The 20,174-nt window shown below is 39.4% G+C and overlaps 1 protein-coding gene across 1 annotated transcript; it reads left to right on the top strand.

Moving 5' to 3' along the window:
• Positions 1–3,978: 3,978 nt before the first annotated feature.
• MACC1 (MET transcriptional regulator MACC1) lies at positions 3,979–19,075 on the top strand. The gene is made up of 5 exons (XM_009946020.1): positions 3,979–4,047; positions 7,001–7,115; positions 9,382–11,420; positions 13,063–13,251; positions 18,860–19,075. Exons 1-5 carry the CDS (start codon positions 3,979–3,981, stop codon positions 19,073–19,075), a joined length of 2,628 nt encoding a protein of 875 aa, XP_009944322.1.
• Positions 19,076–20,174: the final 1,099 nt, after the last annotated feature.

Raw genomic sequence — 20,174 nt, 5'->3', positions numbered from 1 at the left:
CATACTGACAGGCAATTTAGTCCCACAGTTGGATGTTCAAGACTGGGTCCTGGCAGTCATATCGCTTTGTTATATCGTTTTTAGCCTGGAACAGCAGAAAAAAATATCCTACATATTTACAACATATCCAGCTTATACAGCTACTTAAAATCTGTTGTTAATGTTAATTACAATTATAATTTTAAGAACTTTAAGAGCTGTGAGCAAGTGAAACACTGGCCCGTCTCTGCAGATGGGTTCCTTGGTGCATTCTGCTTTACCCTGATGCTATGAAGAGGGCACAGCTCTCGTAGGATTTATGTTATCACATCACTAGACCAGATGAGACAATTAAATGTTGAAAGTCAAGAGGGATTTTTCCCGTGCCTGTGCTCAGACCTTAAATTTAAGAGTAATTATTTATATGAAACATGTAACTCTAAGTGCCTGATTGGCAGTTCCGAATGAAGAACTACTTTACTACTTGACCTGGGCTTGAATGTCTGGAAACTGTATCCTTTACTTGCTTTTTGGGTGGATAGTAGATGTGCTGTTTCTGTATATAACTGGAAGAGTGTTAAACAGGCATACTAAGGATTTCTGTTTTTTAAAAAAAGAAATTTCCTTTATTACCCTCGAAGTTAGCTCTGAGATTGTAAATCATTCACTACTGTTCATGCTACTGCTGCTTCTGTCCCCCCCCACTGCTTCCTGCCCTCAAAGACCACAGCTTATATCCGTCCCTCTGCAAAGCTGACTTTTGTCGTTAACACATGGAGCCATGAGCCTTTCCTGGAAAAAAGCACAATAAGTAGTATGCAGAGTTGGGAGTGCTCTCTAAGCCAAGCTGGTGTGCAGGTACCTAAGGCTTTATTTCCACTCTCCACTAACAGGTAAGCTGCTCAGTTAAAGACCCAGTGTAATTCCTGCATGCAGCTTGGATGTAAGTCTCACTAAATAGAAAGAGAAGAAACCAGGGTAACAGAATAATATATTAAAGTAGTTTGGAGGTACTCTGTACTTACATCAATCACATCTGTAGTTCACAAGGATCCAAATAGCAGAGGTTATGAGATTCCCAGTTGCTCCCACTCCTCTAGGTTGTTAAAAAGTGTTGACAGTTGAGGTTTTTGTTTCATCCTAGCAAACATCAAAAGTACCGCAAGGATGGGCAGCAGGGCTCTAGTTTACATGCAGAACATGGTACATAGAGGCTTTGCCTTTGCTCTGCAATGTTGCTTGTATTGTGGTGGCATTGAAACTCTTGCAGCATCTAGAAATGGAAACTTTTACTGTTTCATGAAACTGCTAAACAAAAGGGCCTCCTTAAAGAGCGCTTTCAACACCCATTTTGAAGGAATATCTCTGTTGACATCACAGTCAGTAATAACTTGTAGTGTTGTAAAGGAGCCAGAAGTGTTTTCATAGGACCTCCAAAAATCAAGAAACTAGCTATGCTTCCAATGCATGCATGGTTACATACAATAAGTGCATATCCAGTGTGATGTTTAACTATTATTGGTTTTAAAGGCTTTTGAGAGGTGGTAAGGAAACGAGTTCATAGAAAAATTAAGCTAATAAACTTGCAAAGTTTTCTCTGTTCAGCAAAAAGAAGAAATATTACAATTTAATAGTAAAAAGTTGGATCATTTAATTCATATTTGTTAGCGATATCTTTACTTTCCATTTCCTGTTCTTTAAAAAGTTGCTTAGTAATGTACGTAGAAGGCAACATATTTCTTTTTTTCCTGAGGCCAATGGGAAATCATGGAGTATTTCAGAGTGGTAGCTGAAACCCAAAAGACAACATCAAAACTTAACTACACATCCTTGAGGCTTCTGGAAAGCGATATTCCCAAATGTAAAGTTTCTAATTGAAAATAAATGCTCTAGCCCTTATGCGAACAACAAGCATAGATGTGTGGAATGGGAGGAAGGATACCTGCCTTGTAGAGGGAGTGTCTGTGGTATAGCCATTTTTGCTTGCATAGTGTTCCCCAACTGGACTGTCAGTTCTGGGTTGTGCAGAGCTGAGCAGAGGCTATAAAAACCCACTTGTGAACATGTGGAAATCTACTGAGAGGATGACCCACTTCAAGTCCCATTTCTGTTGTGCCCAGACTACTCGCTCTGCCCTTTAACGCTAGCTCAGATGAAGTATTACGAGCCGTGATTACGTCAGTTACAAGCAGCAGCGTAGACATATGTTGGGTCTGCAGAAAGCTTAAACCCTGCGTTCAGGGAGGAGTGTGAATGGCTCTGCAGTTCCCATGGGGTGATAAATCTTCAGAAGTTTGAAAAAGCAGGTACTAAAGCGTTAAGATTGCTGTCAAGCATTAGTAAAGTAGGTAATACAGGGTTGAGATCTCTTGAGGTTGAACATTAAAAGCCATTTCTGTCACTGTTCAGAGTAAGATATAGCTGCATTTCCTTGACTGTCTCACATGCACCAGACTAAAAGAATAAGTCAAAGAGTTTATCACTTCAACTGAAGGTCTCGTTCTCTATCTTTTCCTATCACTCTCTACAGTATCACAGTTCAACCCGGTAATCAAAGATTGGTAAACTCGCATCCAGCTGCCTCTCAGCAAACTGTGCTCTGCGTAAGGCTGTTCCAGGCCACAAGTAATGAGGGCTTGTTAAAATACGACCTATTACTGTAACTCAAGTTTAGCTAGAAACATGTTAATCTGCTGAGAACAGGCAGTGTTTTAGGTTTGCTGGTGATGTGTAGTGCCTTCTGAAACCGTCTCTCTTCTGTGTATTGCTTTCTCTTTAGAATTCCTTTTCTTCTCTCTATTTAATATAATTTAAATAATTCAGTATACTCGGTATTTGGTCAGATCAGAATCACTGTATTTAACGTTCTGGTGAATACACCTTGCTCCTTTTTCAGACATAAACTTGTAAAGTAAGTCCCACAACCCAACCTATATAACTCAAGTAATTTTTCCCCATGACACCTAAAAGTGAGCGTGAGGAATGAGGCACATCTCCATCACCTGCTTGTGTTGTTTGTCCTGTCTTTGCTAATGCATAAGCTTCATCTTCTGGACACAAAGGCCATGAATCACTGTGAATAATGGTATGGCTGAGTAGCACTATCTGTGCAAGGGACATGTAGGAGTCCGTGGGGAGACACTGTCACAGAAGAGCTCTGCTTTTAACACAACCTGCTTTTGAAGAAGGCCAAACAGGTTTAAGGTTGAATGAAAGGCAAATTGTTAGTGTTTTGCTCTGGGATGTTGATACTTTAAAACCACAAAGGAATGTGTTCCCTCATTTTTGAGGGCAAAGGCAGTGGGGAAGTGTTTGCTTTTGGGCTTTTTTTATTTTCTCCCTTACCACTATTTTAAGCACAGCAGGACATGTTTTCTTTGGTAGAGAGACTGGAAAGAAAAAAAAAAAAAAAGGAAAAAAAAAAAAAAAAAGGCACTTGAATTTTAAAAGACCTGGGAGAAATTTCTGGAGTTATCACATGCGGTAAAAATCCCATTTACAGCAAATCTATCTCCTGACTTCTCTGAAACGGAACTTTTTGTCTGAGACTTTCTTCTTCCTCTAATGCATTTTTCTTCCTCTGGTAACAGTGCTGCGATGTGCCTGCCAGCAGCATTCTGGGTCCTGAGTCCCCTGCTCTTACGGGTCAAGCAGTGCACTCCAGGCTCGAACAGCAGAGTGCACCTGGCAAGCTCTTTCTTGCCCTTGTCCAAGAAAATGCCACATCTCTCAGCAGTCACTCAGGTTCACTCACTGGTCACCCCCACAGCTGATGTCTTTCCAACCTATTCACTTCTTCATTCCCTGCTGTCTTCACACTGTGAGCTGACGTACCATCAGTCAAATAATTCTTTGCATCATTAAGCATTTGCCAGTTTGCATCTTTCTTACTCAGTAGCTACAGCAAATGAAAAGCTTAGCTTCTGATTCTTCCTATGCATAATTCCCTCTTTTTGCAGCAAAAGGGTTTCATACCTTTTCCCTTCGTCACTGATCAGCATGGCTTTATATCCCACATGCATTGATCTCTCTCCTCTTGTGGATCATCATTCTTCTGGATTTGTCCAGGTAAGTTCCCGATTAATAGAGTTGTCCTATCGAAAGTTTCATTTGGGATGCTATTTTGTCATAGAATGTACCCATGGAAAAGGGGGAGCATTGGGTTTTCTTATTTTCCTAGTCTCATAAAAGGCATTTGGGATTTCTGCATTCCCAGCACTAAGGCTGGAACACAGGAGAGGCAGGACCCAACCGTGGTGTCAGATCATGTAACTCTATTCAGGAGGCACATTGCCCGGTACCCGATGGCGTGCGTACAGCTTGTCCCCAGCATTTCCCACATCCCTTGACATGCTGACCAAATGTGGTCATCTTTTGCCCAGGAATGTTTATATCTCCCCCCTTCTCTCATCCTCTTCTTGGCTGGCCTAAATCACAAGGGCTCCCTCATCAGGCTCTCATACCAAGGAATGCTTTCAGAGGTGGCGGAGGGGGGGGGCACGACTTATTTTGGAAAGTGGTTTTCCTTTTCAGTATCTGTCTTTTCTGTCTTTGTGCCAGGCTAGTGGAGAAGTTTTTAAGGAGTTCCCAGAGGGAACTTTTAGGAAATGGCTTATTCTATGCACAGAAGTTCTTAGCGTTTATAAAACTTCTACACGCAATCTTGTTGCCATGTCTCTGTCGATATACTCCCACTGTGTAAAGAGATTGTTTTTCTTTCTTCCTCCCTCTCCCTTCCCCCCAGAGTTTCCTGTTTTAGCACCTGTGCATCTACTTGCACTCCTGTGCTCTTTCCTCATCCTTACTTACTCTCTCCCACTTCATACAGCTACCAAAATAATTGTGGTGTTTTTTTTTTTAACTATTTAAAGAACTGTACTTAGATTAATATGTCAATTGATCAATAAGACATCAGAGATTAGTGCTGGCAACAAATACACTGGTCTTGTGAAAAGTAGACTTTCTTTTTGTACACTTATTGGAATTTTAGACTATGGATACTTTACACTCGTGATTAAACCTCCCCAATCCCTGCAGTAGAATCCTGAGATAAAAAGTTTTGCATCTGTGTGTTCAGTTTTTCAACATTTTGAGATGCAGCAGAAAAGCAAAACTTGTTTCCTTTGAAGCAATCAGTACACATCACTAAAGATACTGTCCCTTAGTAGAGATGGGAGGAACAGTGATATTTTTATACAGGTGTGGGGTGTCAGATCTTGGAGCCGCAGTGTTGGGGTTAAGGATGTATTTTAGTTTCCAATTTGTTTCTGGTGAGGCATTAATAGCAGAAACCACAAAGTATGGCCCTGGAGGCTGGCTTTCACTACCATCTGAAATCAGGACTTCTAAGGCCAACACCTGAGATTTCTGGTAACAGAGGAACCTGAAAGTCCATACAGTCCTGTGACAGCAGCGTGGCTGGGTGACTGTCAGGCTCAGCCTGACCTCAGCTTTGTGTCCTGCCTGAGTGCAAATCAGCAGCTGAACAGATTGCCATTAGCTGAAGGTAGCTCCTGTGGGAAGAACAAAAAGTACCAATTTACATTGGCAGTGGAAAAAAAAGATGTCTTAAACCATTGCTTTGTGCAATGGAAACAGACAGCTGACTTCCAGTTTCTGTTCAGTAATGCTTTGATATAAGGAATGCTTCCTTTTTCCCAGAACTCACCTACTAGAACTGTAACTGAAAATTCCTTTTTCTTACAGCCACAGTAAAACCAGGCCCAATGCAGCTTTTTTTTTTCTTTTTTTTTTCTTTTTTTTTTTTCCCCATTTTAACATAATAAAATGAGATCTGCTAAGGCTACAATTGCTGCTGCAGAAGTAGCAGGCAGCAATGTTTGCAATGTTTCAGCCTCCTGAATGAAGCTGGCTATTGTATTCTGTGGATGGACACTCCCGAAATTATGGCACTTTTACCTTTTCTTCTTTTCTCTTTTCTTTTTCCCTTTTTTGTTTTGTTTTGTTTTGTTTTGTTTTGTTTTTTTAAACAGCATGTCTTAATGTATCTATGCCCGTCAGCATTTATACCCTACTATGTACAGGATCAGTCAGAGGATTCTGTGAAAGTCACTAAATGATCTCTTGGTTTATAGCACTAATTTTAATGAGCCCTCCTGCACAAAAAGATCTAGAACATTTTTTGTTTCTGGGACACAGTGACTTCAGCATGTACGATACCCAACACTCCTTTGAAGACCTGCAACTCCTCTTTCTGGGCAGCTGAAAATAGCATTAGGCAATGGTACCTTGAGAGGCTCATCCTCCTGTTGTCTGCCTCAGAGGGATGCCCCTCTTGCCCTACCCTTGTCATAGGTTTGCTGTTGACTCTCTCTCTTTCAACCACAGCATCTGGTTTACAGCTCTCACGTGGCCCAGTCCATGTGCAGACTGCGTCAAAACCAAACAGAACTTCTTGTAGCCAGAACAAGGAAGAGGAGAGACCTGAACATCCTCTCTTGGGCTGTTGCTGTGCTGGCCTGGGTCCTAAGGAAGGGTCATTATTGTACAGATTAAAAGGAAAATCTGACCTGATGTTCAGTCAAGGAAGAGAACAGGAAGAATAAGAAAGCAGAAAAAGCTGGAAATATTTTATATTAATTGGCAAAAGAAGGAACAGATCTAGCTTTCCCCTGTACTGTTTCTAGTCAAACTTATCTGAAAACAGGAATTGGGATGTTTGTTATTTTTTTGAAAAGTTTTTATTCAAGACCTTCTGAACGGAAGTTATTGTACAATTGGCTCAGTTCCAATTGCAAGACGTCTAATTATGTGAGTTATTGGACTGGGGTACCGCATTGTACTGCAGCTGTAGCATCTGGTGTTTTTGCTGCAAATCAGATAGTAAGACTCAGTATTGTGGTGCTCTTGGGAAGACTGTAAATCTACTCCTAAAATGTTACTTTACTTCTTTTCTTCATGTGTGTCACATCACAGGACCAAAGCTCAATTACTCTTCGACATTTTCCCCTTTTTCAAATTGCATACTTGCTGATGTTTTATATGTTTAACTGTTTCCTAGGAGGAAAACACTTCCAGTAGTGGAACAGTTTCCCTAACCAGCGGGGAGATTCCACGGAGCAGGTCAGAGGGGACTTTGATTGATGTGGATGACCGGACACCTTCAGCCGGCTACAGTATGTCTCTTCTGCCATTTTCTGTACAAAGGCTCTCCACCTAGAGTCTGTATTTCTGCAAAACTCTGCACAGTGTCAAGAGCTATAGCTAGCTACTCTGTACACCCTTGTACACCAGGTTTTTTCATTATTTTTTTTAATTATTGCTTGTGTTTTGCACTGCTCAGGCCATTGTAGATGTCACTGGAGTCAGAACACAAGGGGTTGTCACAAGGGCCCCTAAGAGAACCTTGCTGGCATGTAAGAGAAGTCCTCTGTCCCCATAGCAAACATGGGTGAGGCAGGTTGGAAGGAAGAGCTGGAACCTTTAATCTTGCAGAAATAAATGCTATTTGGGCTATGTTTATTGGGGGCTGAGAAGAGGGAGTTATTAGCCAAACTACATTAATTTACAGTTTTAAGAACCAGGAAGGCAAGCTAAGGTTAGCCCAGTTTAAAAACCTGAGTTATAGCCAGCAGAAAACTGGGTTGGACTTCAACTGTTAACCTGAGTTAAAACCAAAGTTGTTTTAATCTTATTGCTATTTTAACCCAAAAGTTAAGAAAACATTCCCCTCCACCAGGTAGGCATTCTCTAAGCTTTTTGTCCAGTAGGCAATATGAGTAACGGTGGGTCTGGCACTTGCTGTGGGAGTTGGGGAGCAGTAATTATTTCCTCATTAACTTCCTCCACCCCAGTAATCTGTGCTATTACCTTGGCATGAGAAAGGGTCTAGCTGAACGGCTCAGGCTCTGCCAGAGTTCTCTGCTGACACTTTTCCTGTAGAAACATGCACTTTAAGATGGGGAAAAATCCAAACAGAAGCCTTAACATTTCTTTTGGGATTAATTAGTTTATTTTTTGATAGATAATAATGAACTGACTAATAGCATCACAGGGCAGAGAAAGCTTTTGGCCTGCAGGCAGAAATAAAAGGACTTTTCATCTGGTTCTTGAGCAGCCCAGCCCTGCCTGGTGGCCCTGGCCGTGGCTGGGTGCTGTGGTGGGGAGAAGGCCACCACTGGGCTCATTCTCCACCCCCAGCAGCTCACCCGGAAGGCTCTTGTCAAGACAATGTTAAAGCCTTGCAGGTGGGCATCTGGGAAGCACGTAAATTCCATTTTGGTTCTTCCAAATTGGGATTTTTCTGGAACTGTGGAAAAACTTCATGGTTTTGGCTTTTTTGGTCACAATTAATGACAAACCAAAAAAAGTACTAACATTGCAATTTTTAGGTGTTTGGTTTTTTTTTTCTCTTTGCGGCTCAATGCACTGTCATTCTTGCAATTGAACAATAATTAGTAACCTTGGAGACTGGAGGTACTATGGAAAGTGTAATAATGAAGGATATAGATATGCTGAAAGAATAGCAATGCTGAATTTTCTCTCTAAAATTAAAATTCTTTACAAGAATGTACAAAGAAGGGATGTTGTAACCTCTGCACATAGAAAAATAACGGCAAACCGAAGTGATAGCAACCCTTAGGACAAAAAGTTGCAGATACTCTATTTGTTGCAGGAAGTATGAGTCTTAAACAACCTATAAACCAGCTTCTGTGAACAGCTATTAACATAAAATACAAGGACATCTTGTCTTCGGAGCAAATAGACATTACTGTTAATAATGAGTATTTTTATTAAAAAGCATATTTAAATATCACTTATACACCCCTATTTTCCTATTTAAGTGCAATCCTAGAAAAATTAGTAGCCAGAAAAACATTTCTCTCCAAATTTCAAATTGTACAAGACCTCATAAATTATACCAGTGAATGCAAAGCCAGTATAACAAATTCCACACACACTGAGATAAACTGTAAGAGTGCTGTTACCAATTAAATGCATATGCACTAGCATAAAAGGGAATCCTGAATAATACATTTATCTGTACTGTCTACACTGTTTGAAAAATGAAACTGTAGTTGCTTAATCTTTGCAGAGAGACAAAGACAAAGGAAAGAAATCCGTGGCATTTTGTAAGAGGCCAAAGATTACTGGAATATCACTGTTTAAACCTTATGGGTCCTTAGCATACTCCATGCCAATTAATAGTTTTAGGAGTTAATAACCATCAGCACCTCACAGAAGATGCTATACATCCTTCAGCACTAATTTGTTAGCACTCTTTCTGTTACCAAAGATTCTTAATGCTACTTAGAAATCTGTATTTATTTTAAGAGGATAAATTTCGTCACCTGCTAGCTTATCAGACTATCAGTTGGAAATGAATGGAATGTCTCAAGTCTTTGTGCTTTAGGAAATGCTTCTGTTTTTTCTTTTAAACAGATGTCAATGAAAGTAAATTGGATTTGGATATTGACTGGTCTGATGTATTCAAACATGCCTGTGCTGTTTCCAAGACTAATCCTTTCTGGAATGAACTGTCAGCCTCCAACCCTTTCGTACACGACATAGCTGCTTCAAATAGAAATGAAAATAATAAATACCTTTCGATCTTAAAAGAAAAACCCTATTTATTCTCTAAAGTTTCTAGCAACAGGGATTCTTTGGCTTCCTCAGGTGATGAGCTAGATATTGATTGTCTTCTAAGAAGGACTTCAGCAAGAAGATCTGGACGATCCAAGAGCATCTCTGACTTCCTGGATATTGTTGATAACCGAAGATTTCATCCCCGCAAGGCAACACCTCAAAAAACCATAGCTCCAGACATAACATGGCTTCAAAATGACCGTGAAGCTTACAAGATGGCTTGGCTGAGTCATCGACAGCTCACCCGGTCTTGCCTAGATTTAGAAGCCATGAGCCATAGTCCTGGATGGGCACAAACGCAAGCTACAGACATTCACGTAGTTTGTAAACTGAATCATGAAGGGGGTTCAGTACAGCTACCTGACTCAGATATTAACATTCACGTCCCTGTGGGTCATGTATTACCTGGGGAATTCCAAGAAGTTGGCTTAAAGGCTATCCTTAACCCTCCATCATCGTTTAACAATGAGCTGTCTAGCACCATAAGCCCTCTGATAGAACTTACGCTGAGCAACCTCAACACGAGGGAAGCCATTTTCCTAGAGGTGAAAGTTGCGGCTAAAGTAAAGAATGATCCACTCAGCCAAGTTATGAGTGATATTGTGTGTTTTTATAGCCTCAATAAAGAAGGGCCTTTTAAGAAACTAGAGAACTGCTACACTTATCAAGATACCATACAAGTGAAGCTAACAGACCTAAGTCACCTGATGTATGCAGTGATTGCTGTACAGGCAAACAAAATCCAGCCTCCAGCAACTAATGTCTGGGACTATGTTCATAGAATGGTCTCAGTTGGAATTTATGGTCCCAAATATATTCATCCATCTTTTACAGCAGTTTTTACAGTTTTTGGACATAACTACATTCCTGGAAAACTCACGATTTGTGATATAAAAAAGGGGGGGAAAAATATGCCTCCCGTTGTGTTTCAGCTGTGGGGAAAACATACATTTCTGCTTGAAAAGCCACAAGATCTAAACATTTCTTTGGTATCCTGTGATCCAGATTTTGAAGTGAAGATGGAAGACCAAAGCAAAAATATTAAAGAGGAGGAGCTGAAAACTGGTGAAATGGTCCGCCAACAATTCCTGTTTTCCATGCTTGGATGTCGGGAGATGCATTTCTTTGTTTTCCTCGTTCAGATTAAAGTCTTAAAAAGTAGCCAAGTAACACAGTTCCATGTTACGACTCCTGACCCAGCTCCAAAATTAAGTGGAATTATCAATAGGCCAAAGCGTTTGCAAAACCGAAAAGAGATCAAGTCCGCGCCTTTGCTTTTAATACCCACAGTTAAATATCCCAAGTTTCAAGATAAAACTTTGAGTGTTAAGACTTACGGAGTGGCTATGAAAACTGTGTTACGTCAAAATAAGATTGACTATTTGCTAGAATATTTTAAAGGGGACACAATAGCACTTCTTGGTGAAGATAAAGTAAAAGCCATGGGACAAACTAAAATTAAAGAGTGGTATGTAGGAGTCCTCAGAAAAAAGATTGGTCTTGTACATTGCAAAAACATAAAGGTGATTTCCAAAGAACAAGCTATGGACACTGCTGATAGTGAGCTAACAACCAGGAATCTTGTTGAACAAATTGCACTGCCATTCAAAAAATTGACTTACATCTACTCAGTAGTTCTGTCTACAGTATCAGAGAGCGTTTATGACTGGAGAGCTTTGGCTGAGGTGCTAGGATATTCACATATGTCTTTGGATGACTTTAATGAGGCACATGCTGATAAAGAATCGGAGAGAGTTGCACACGTTGTGAAGAGGATGAAGGAAGACTGCCATGCTAACAAAAAAAAAAGACTATTTCTTTATGAGCTCATTGTTGTAAGTATTGCATGAACTAAGTTGGTTCTGAATGTATTGCCAAGAAACTGCTCAATAGTAATGTGTGAACAAGAAAACATAGTCCTGCAGCCTTATGGGAATCTGTACAAACCTGACCATGTTACTAAAAGTTGTAGACACCTATAGATGGAAAATACATCCAGACTCTCATGAAGAACAATACTTTGATGAATTAATTCTAAACAGTATTCTGTAAATGTTCTAGGAGCTTTGCTCATTTAGTAGGTTGACTGGGTTGACTTTTTTGTTTTTAAAAGGCCATTATTGAAATAGTTTTCTCTTTTGTCACGGAAGTCATCAGCATAAATTTCTTCTCTAGGCAATTCACATGCCCATTGTAAAGTATTTAGTAACCTTATAGTGTGGAAACTCCATTATTTATACATATTTGTGTACCCTAAGGTGCATGTCTAAGTTAGCTTCATATGTTTAAAGCAAGGAAATCCTGACCCCCATGTTGAAGACAAGATTTTCTACCCACATGTGACAACTTCACAGTCAATGTTGTAGTGACCTAAGGACAATATTGCAAGTATTTCGGTACATATTTTCATGGCCTTCATTTGTAAGCCACTGGACAACTTCTGTGCAGTTCAGTACTGTTACATGTGAATCAAAAGTGGTTGTATTCTAAATTCTTCCAGGTAATAGGTTGCATTGTTAACCATCTTAATTTAGTTATGGATCTGTGAGCAAATTAATTTGGAATTAACGACTACTCAATACTGTCCTTGGCTCTGACTGAAAAGTCTACCAGCCTATTTAGGGACAGTTTGCAACCAGGATTTTTATGGAAAAATGTTTTACAATTAAATCACACAAATGTCTTGATTTCTGCAGAAATGCGTGACATTTTATTAAAAATCAGTATCTAATAACCGAGGAAAGATTCTGCATTTTGTTCTTGATCTTTCACTGAAAAAGTCAACATTTCCAGTGGAACATTTTGCTGTTAATTTGATGAGAAGAAAAAACCAGCACCTATTTTTGTCATTAGCTCTTATCTAAACAAATGAAGAATGGAGAATGCAACATATCTGCGTTTCTGGGTTTCACTCCTGGAACTGTTTTAATTTGTTTGTTATCAAAAGCTCGTTTGGCATGGGGGAGGGAAGAGTTTTGTGCTTGCATTTCTGCTTAATGGTCATCAGATTGTCATTTCTGTGGGACGAGTAAATCAAAAGGTGCTGGCCAATGTAATCAATGATTTTCCAGAAAAGCAGTAGACAAAGAACCACACATTAGTATAACAGTCCTCTAACTTCTTTTTTAAGTTTCATGTCATACTTTTAAGAAGTTAAATTTGATGTCCCAAATATTTTTGTTGGAGAAGCGTATTTTTCCTTTAGGATCTGTAAGCTTGGCAGGATCCACTTGACACTGGAATGCTGAAGCAGCTGAATGCCAGCTTAATTTTTTTCTTAAGCTTGTGGGCAGTTTTCCTGTGAAACTGTTGGCAACACCTTTTTGTAGGGAAAAAAGCTACATATTTGTAAGAACACAAAATAGACAAAAAGCCTTCCTGTCTGCTTAGAAATGCAGAACAGTGCTATAAAAACAAATCGTGATGTCCTGCTTGTAATCAGTGGTGAAGGAACACTAATGAGAATTATTGTTGCAGGCACTTTTGAAAATAGATTGCCAGGGATTAGTGGCACGTCTTACCCAGGACACCATCATTTTGACTTCAGCTGTCAAGCTTGGCAAATACTGGCGGGAGCTTGCAGAGAAGCTAGCCCGACTCACAAAGCAGCAAATCGAGGCTTATGAAGTACCTCACCAAGGGAAAAATGGAGCAGTAGCTCTGGAGGTAAGGTGCTGGTGTAACGGGGAGTGTACACTTACTCCTTGGCATGAACACAGCCAGGGACATTTCTTCTTCCTTGCTCTGTGCACTTCTTTCCTTTTGCAGTTCGCCCTACTTATTTAATTTTTAAGCCCTTCCATGCAAGGAATTCTCACCAACCTTTGCTCGCCTTTATCTAGATATTCCTTTGAGGCTGGTTGTTCAGTGTTACTGTGCCAAATTAATTTGCTGTGGAGGTCCTGGTCTCTGTCTTGAGCTTCAGCTCTTTACTCCCACCCCAAGGGCCATGTTCAGTCCTTTCTTATCGTCCTATCCGCCTGTCAACCTTACTCACTCCTCTGCTGTCCTTTCAGGCACAGTGAGGAAGACCATCCAGTCCTTGCAGGAGCCACTTCAAATCACCCTCAGTACAGCTTTTGCTCTTTTCTCTGAAAGGAAGCTTCCCTCCACCATTAACGCTTTTCTCTTCTGAGCCTGTGTAATTGTCATCATTTAGCTCAAGTAGCATGACAAGAGGTTGGAAGCTCTGACACCAATTCCACTTCTGTCCCTTTACATGAACATGGCAAATCCATGGTTTGGTTTCATAGCTCGTCAGGTAGGTCATGCTAATTATTCTCCTTTGTAAAGCACTCTGCTTATACAGAAGTATGAGTTCTAAATACAAGTCAAATTGTCCTCTTGGATGTATTTTAGTGTGTGCACATCTGAGCAGCAATTTAGGTGCCTAATTATATCTCTAGTGCCATTTGAGGTGCCCAGAGGTACCCATGGCATCCATGCAATGTCAGATATGAGACTTAGGGTGGGCCCTTGTCCACTCCTCTGAGTTGAGGGCCAGCCTGTGCTCCTGGCACAGATTTGGCAGGGCAGCCAAGTTTCTTCCTCCATTTCTCTACTCTTACTTTAACACCGAAGCATGCAGTAGGTCCACTGCTTCCTACCGAGTTATGTGCCAATGACTTCTAGATCCCAGGCTGGGTTTTAGCCTGAACAACCTCTTTTATAAGCTGCGCTGAATGATGCTCAAGCTGACCTTTCTGCCTTGAACATTTACATTCAGGCTCAACTCTCATTCTGCCTGTACATCTTTCCCTGATTATTGCAGGTAATGGACGTGATCTAGCCTGAATTCCTTCTCTCTTACCTCTCCATATCAAAAGAATCACTATTTCCCATTCACAGGTTCACAACTACTCAAGATATAGTTTTTCCTTCCTCTTTCTTTACCTGTAGCTGATTCTTCCTGTTCCCTGCCAAACACATCTTCCCTTCCGCAGTCTGAATCCAGAGAGTCTTTTGTCTCAGTTTTATCTGCCTGGTGGTAGCTGTCAAGACATTTCTGCTCTAATTATGAAACACTGTCTCTTATTCCCTTTGAATGCTCCATCCTCCCTCCTCAATCAATATTTGACCAAAATTCCACACATTTACTCACCAGGTTCTGCACTTTTCTGCAAAATTATCTCTATCGTTTGCAACACTGCCTCCTCCTCTGATCTTGCTTTTTTCTTTGAGCTATTTTGTCTATTATTTTTTTTTTTTTTGGTTGTTTTGGGTACATTACTTCTGCCTGGATGCACGTTCCTTCTTAAATTTTTTTCCATAAAACTCTCATCTCTACCAATCCCTAGTCTACTACTCTCTTTTACTGAAAAAAAATCACCGTTATTGACTCGGTTTTTGCACTAGCTTATTCTAAACTACTAAAATCAAACAGAATGTGAATGCTTGTCATTTCCATTAAATTTTTTTTTTACTGTTACGCTGTACCTTGTCTAGCTAGATTTTTGTTTTACTTACTAAGCTTTCTGTGTTTGTCTGACAAAACCCCAGCTTTCTACAGAAGGAATTATAGACGTGAACAATGTGCAGCTCTACTGATCTCCATGGTATTTGGACGTGTTTTCTCTGTTGCTAACAGACAGCAGAACTAAAATAATCTTAAAACTTTTTCCAGCACCATACCTATTTATTTTATATATATAAAAACATAGAAATATATTAAAAAAATATAAATTTGCTTTGTTTTAAATGGGTGTCTACTTCCATGAAGCCCATCTTCTGCCTCATATGTCCTATTCTTTTATTTTCAAGAGTTTTTTACATTAGTTTTATGATAAATCATCTGCAAAATTCTCTGCCTTTTGGTGACAGTGTCTTCTGTCAGAAGATAGTACAGTCAAATTCATCATAAAAAAAGCCAATAATAAAGTATGCTCTATTTTTTAAGAGAACATTCAACAAGCAATCAAAGATCAGAATTGTGCTTTATTTTTATGTAATTTCTCAAGGCTAAAGATGGGCTCATGGGGAATTTATTGGTTTTGTGTGAGCTTTGTAATAATGCTTGTCCACATAGGTATGAGTTCAAAGCATACCAGATTTCTAGCACTGGTATCTCATGTGAACACTCAGCATCCTCACTGTCCTGTGAATCTAACCTTAAATTTCAGTACTTTCTACTGAATTTCACTGCTCTCTGGTGAATTGAACTACATACAGAAAGCAATATTCTGTTTATAAAGTTTGGTGTATGTTGTTCAGCAAAACGAATGTAGCTAATGCAGTGTAACTTCATACCTGTGTGGAGGTGCCCCCAGCATAATTACCAGGTTAGCATCAGCCTGAATAATTTCAGAATGATTGCTGATCATCCCATTCACTTAGCAAGTACAAAAGAACCCTGATTAAAATCATATTATCCCAGCCTGGAGTTTTCTAATAGAAAAACATTGTCATTGACAGTAGTTGTTGGCGTGAAATCAGGAAACCAAACAAAGATGGGGGAGTAATAAATTTCGAATAAGTATTGAGGATTATCTGAAAACATTCACCAATTTGTTACCCATCAAGGACAGTTCTACCATCAAGAGGACTGATTGGTTGAAAAATGTTTCTGTTTGAAACTTGATGTTTTTCTTAGGGGGAGAAATCTTCTCTCAGATGACCACAGAGGCAACTTGAGGTACATACAATTGGTGCCTAGATTTTGAAGTGCTTTTCATCAGTAAATTCCAAATCACTTTACAGAGGATGTAGGTATCATTATTACCTACTCAGCAGAGGCAGTGGGAGCAGAGTCCTGCACACAGCTGAGATGAGACTTCCCAGGATGCTGCAGTGATTTAATATTTTGCCTGAAAATCTGCTTTGATATAATTCAGGAATGTCAAATGCAATTCAGTTCACCCATTGCATTACAATATGTGGATGTGGAGAAAGACCTCCCTTAGAAGCCTGGTTCGCAGTTTTAGTTCAGTGTGGTGAGTGTGCAGGTTATTGCTGAGTTAATCATGGATCACTGATGAGCAGTTTATAAAGCTTTTTATCCCCTACCCCCCCGCCTTTGTCTTTTCTTTTCTTTTGTCCCAGGGAAAAAAAATAATCAATTGTGAGAGAGGAAGCCAGGGTTTGTGTTTTAGGCATATTTCAGCCAGTTCTCTGATTGCACAGTGTCAGACTGACCTTCAGCATAAGCCAACGCACAGCATCTTTTCGTACTCACTGTCTTTTCACATTCTAGTGAAGACAGAAGGCTGTACCCCAATTCTTCCAATATCTTGGTCTAACAGGAATGTAAGGATAGGAAGCAGGAGACAGTGAACAGGCATTGCCAGTGGCAGAATATCAGGAAATCCCAGCTTCTCTTGTTGGCTAACTTAATTATCAAGCTAAAAATAGGAATACAGAAACTTTCTGGTCTCAACATAAATAAAACAGTGGCGAGCTGCTTCGGTCCAGTAAAATATGTTGTAATATCTAGTATTTACAGTCATACATTAAAAACTTCTTTTTCAACATAGTCTGCCTAATAGAAGGAAAGAAGTCATCACACTCTCCCCATCTACCACCAAATTACTTTTCTTTCCTCTTTTTTAACCTTATGGTTATGTCTTAATACAGATTTGCTTAAAGCCAGAAATAGGCACCATTCATTTTGGGTAAATGATGATATCCTTCCCTCCTGTAGACCTAACATGAGAAACTTCACAGAAAGCATAGGCACATTTTATGGCTTAAACTGAAGGCAGAAGCAAGACTAATCAGAATGTGAGATATCCTACTGGGGATATGAGTTTGGTGGGTTTTTTCCATTTGGGGATGGGGTGAAAGGCAGCAGAAGGTGAGGGAGATGTTTACAGAAACTACAATAGAATCAGTCTTGGGTGAGTTGAGAGTTCTTAACCCAAAGCAGAGAAAAGCTCAGAATTGTGAGGAAAGAAATTCTCCTGCTACTCAGTTCCTCAAGGGATCAGGTAAATAAAGCTTAAATCAAGGAAGTAGAGCTTTATGTTGTGTATTATTTGTAAATTAATAGGATTAGATTGAGGAAATAACTGATTTCCTCCTGAATTATCCTTCAGAACCATGAAAATTGCTTTTCCACTAAAAGAGAAAAAGACGTTTAAAAAAGTCTGGACTTCCTGATCACTTCTGTGTGTGTATATATATATATGTATAAACGTGCACTCATCAATCTATATGCTTTTATTACTATGCATAAGCGTGTTTCTGTTAAACCAGTGCCAGAACCTTTTAGGAATGTGATGGGTGTCTTTGTGGCTTTGTGTATTGTCCCTGCAATTGCTAACTCAACTGCTGTTTGCAAAACCTTTATTGCCAATAAGGAGTAGGGAACTAGAAAGTGGATAGCCTAAGTTAAATTTGGAAAAGCAGCAGCTGGGAAAACAAGCTTTTTTGTTTGTAAACTGAGCAAACTCACTCTGGACATCAGCTCTTTGAAAGATGTAAGTCCAGCTTGGTATCTCAATCATGCTGCCATAGCTTAATTAATGTCACTAGACCAATGACAAATTACATCTGCTAAGGATCTGCTCCATATTTATTTGGCATAAAATAAACATATTGTAGTTTGAAATAAGAAGCACTGGTAACCTATCTTTTCATTTCCTTTGTTTCTTGAAGGACACTTTTTAAATAGCACGTCCTGATTTTAAAAATGTAATTATAAAAGCTTGTGACTGTCTTGCTTTTGGAGTGTTTGGGGTTTTTTTCTTTCTTTCTTTTTTTTTTTTTTTTTTTTTTTTTTTTTTAAACAGATATTTTATAGATAGATTGTCTTCCTGCTGCTGTTACCAGAAAACATTTTTATGAAGATAAGAAGCACGTTTAGAAGTTCTAGGCTAAGTAGAAGGACAGTGGGATGTTGATTAATCAGACAAAGGGAGGCATTAACCATCAAGAGCACAGACAACCTCTAAATAGGGAAACTGCTGCTGGGTGTATGCATTGCAAAAATGACCAAAGGGAATAGTGTTTTCCTTCCACCCTTGTTCTTTGAATTACACTTTCAGACAGGGATATATTTCGACTTGGTGATAATCATCTGAATGAAGAATTTACTTTTCCATTATTTACCCCTCCATTATTTGAGAGTTTCATAGGAATGAAGTACATAAGTTTACTGGAATTTTTAAATCAACGTGCCTTTTATGATAAAGCATCTCAGCACGGCTAGGGATCAAGCACTTACTTTCTTTTTTCTTTTCTATGATTTTTCTACCATTGGAAAGAATTAGCTATTTTTTGCTCAATAATGCAGTTTCTGCAATTAAGCCTTTTTTATTTTTTTCCCCTTTATTTTCAGATGATGTGGAAACCTGCATATGACTTTCTGTACACGTGGGCTGCCCATTATGGAGACAGTTACAGGGATGTCCTACAAGACCTGCAATCAGCCTTGGATAAAATGAAAAACCCAGTAACAAAACATTGGCGAGAGTTAACTGGAACACTGATTCTTGTGAACTGCATGGAGGTGTTAAGGGCAAGTGCTTTCTCCAACATGGAGGAAGAAGAATAGACTACCAAGATATATTTCTGGAAAATCTCTTGGGGAAACTGTACTCCGGATATTGGCGTTTCAGTGATGCTTGCAGAGCAGGACAGAATGCAGTTTGTTTCACCTGTGCTGACGTTGAGTCTAGCCTCACGGTTCTCAGCTATAGATTACCCGAGCTTGCTAATGGCTACTGAGTAAATAAGAAAAGAGTTAGGGATTAAACCAGTGAGGTCAACAAAAATTACTTGAATTCCACAGGGCAGTTTCTCCGAGGAGCTATTTCTGATTGCACTGAGTCCTAGATGGAGATCAGTTTTAAGAACAGAACTATGCATGGATGAGTTCAGCCTGTGGGGCCTAGGTTTACATTGTTTCAGTGACCTATTAAAATCTAAATATTTTGTACGTTATTTTAATTGGCGCCCTAAACCCTCAACTCTAAGTCAATGGGTGCAGGTTAGCCTAGAAAAAAACCTTTAGGATTCTTTCATCCTCAACTGGGACAAAATTAAACTCATCTTCTCACAAAACAGGAATCCAACAATTATTTGCACGTGGAAAAATACGTGTGTGCTGCTCAGCCCTTCCAAAACAGCTTCTGGCGTCTTTTTTGAAGACTGGAAGATGGACAGGCAATGTAATGGTTAAAGGTGATTGGTTTTGATTAGTTTGTTGATGTAACTCCACAGATTTCAGATTTGCTTTTTGGTTTTGTTTTTGTTTTTTAAATTCCAGCAAATTTGTCTAGATTCTGCAGAGTGGAAATTCAGGAAAATTCAGGGGGCCTTCTTGATATTCGCTGTCCATGCCTCTGACCATTCGCTTATTCCTACTCTGTTGTTATTAAATAGATAAATAGGGAAGAGTGGCTTTGTAGATAAAAGAGCTGCAGACCGTTCATACCTGCTTCTGTTGATCATTTTCTTCTGCCTTACTGTATGAAGAATATGGGCGATGGCTATTATTTTCTCAAAAAAAAAGTTAACAGTGGGGTGCTTTTTAGATTAATTTATTTATGGAACAAGTAATTATCTTTAGTCATATATTCTAAAAAGAACCCTGCCGAGATGCTATCAATAAAAAGCTTTCAATTACAGAGTAGCTTATTATAAATACAGAA

The sequence above is a fragment of the Leptosomus discolor genome, chromosome 7 (assembly GCF_034619465.1).
Source record: "Leptosomus discolor isolate bLepDis1 chromosome 7, bLepDis1.hap2, whole genome shotgun sequence".
NCBI lineage: Eukaryota > Metazoa > Chordata > Aves > Leptosomiformes > Leptosomidae > Leptosomus > Leptosomus discolor.
This window is presented reverse-complemented; position numbering and strand designations above follow the sequence as displayed.

Bases quoted from the DNA above. Each gene is read 5' to 3' on its own strand.
- MACC1 (XM_009946020.1), top strand. From the start codon at position 3,979: ATGGCTTTATATCCCACATGCATTGATCTCTCTCCTCTTGTGGATCAT. The intron at 4,048-7,000 runs GTAAGTTCCCGA...ACTGTTTCCTAG, and splicing joins ATTCTTCTGGATTTGTCCAG to GAGGAAAACACTTCCAGTAG. The intron at 11,421-13,062 runs GTAAGTATTGCA...TTATTGTTGCAG, and splicing joins TTCTTTATGAGCTCATTGTT to GCACTTTTGAAAATAGATTG.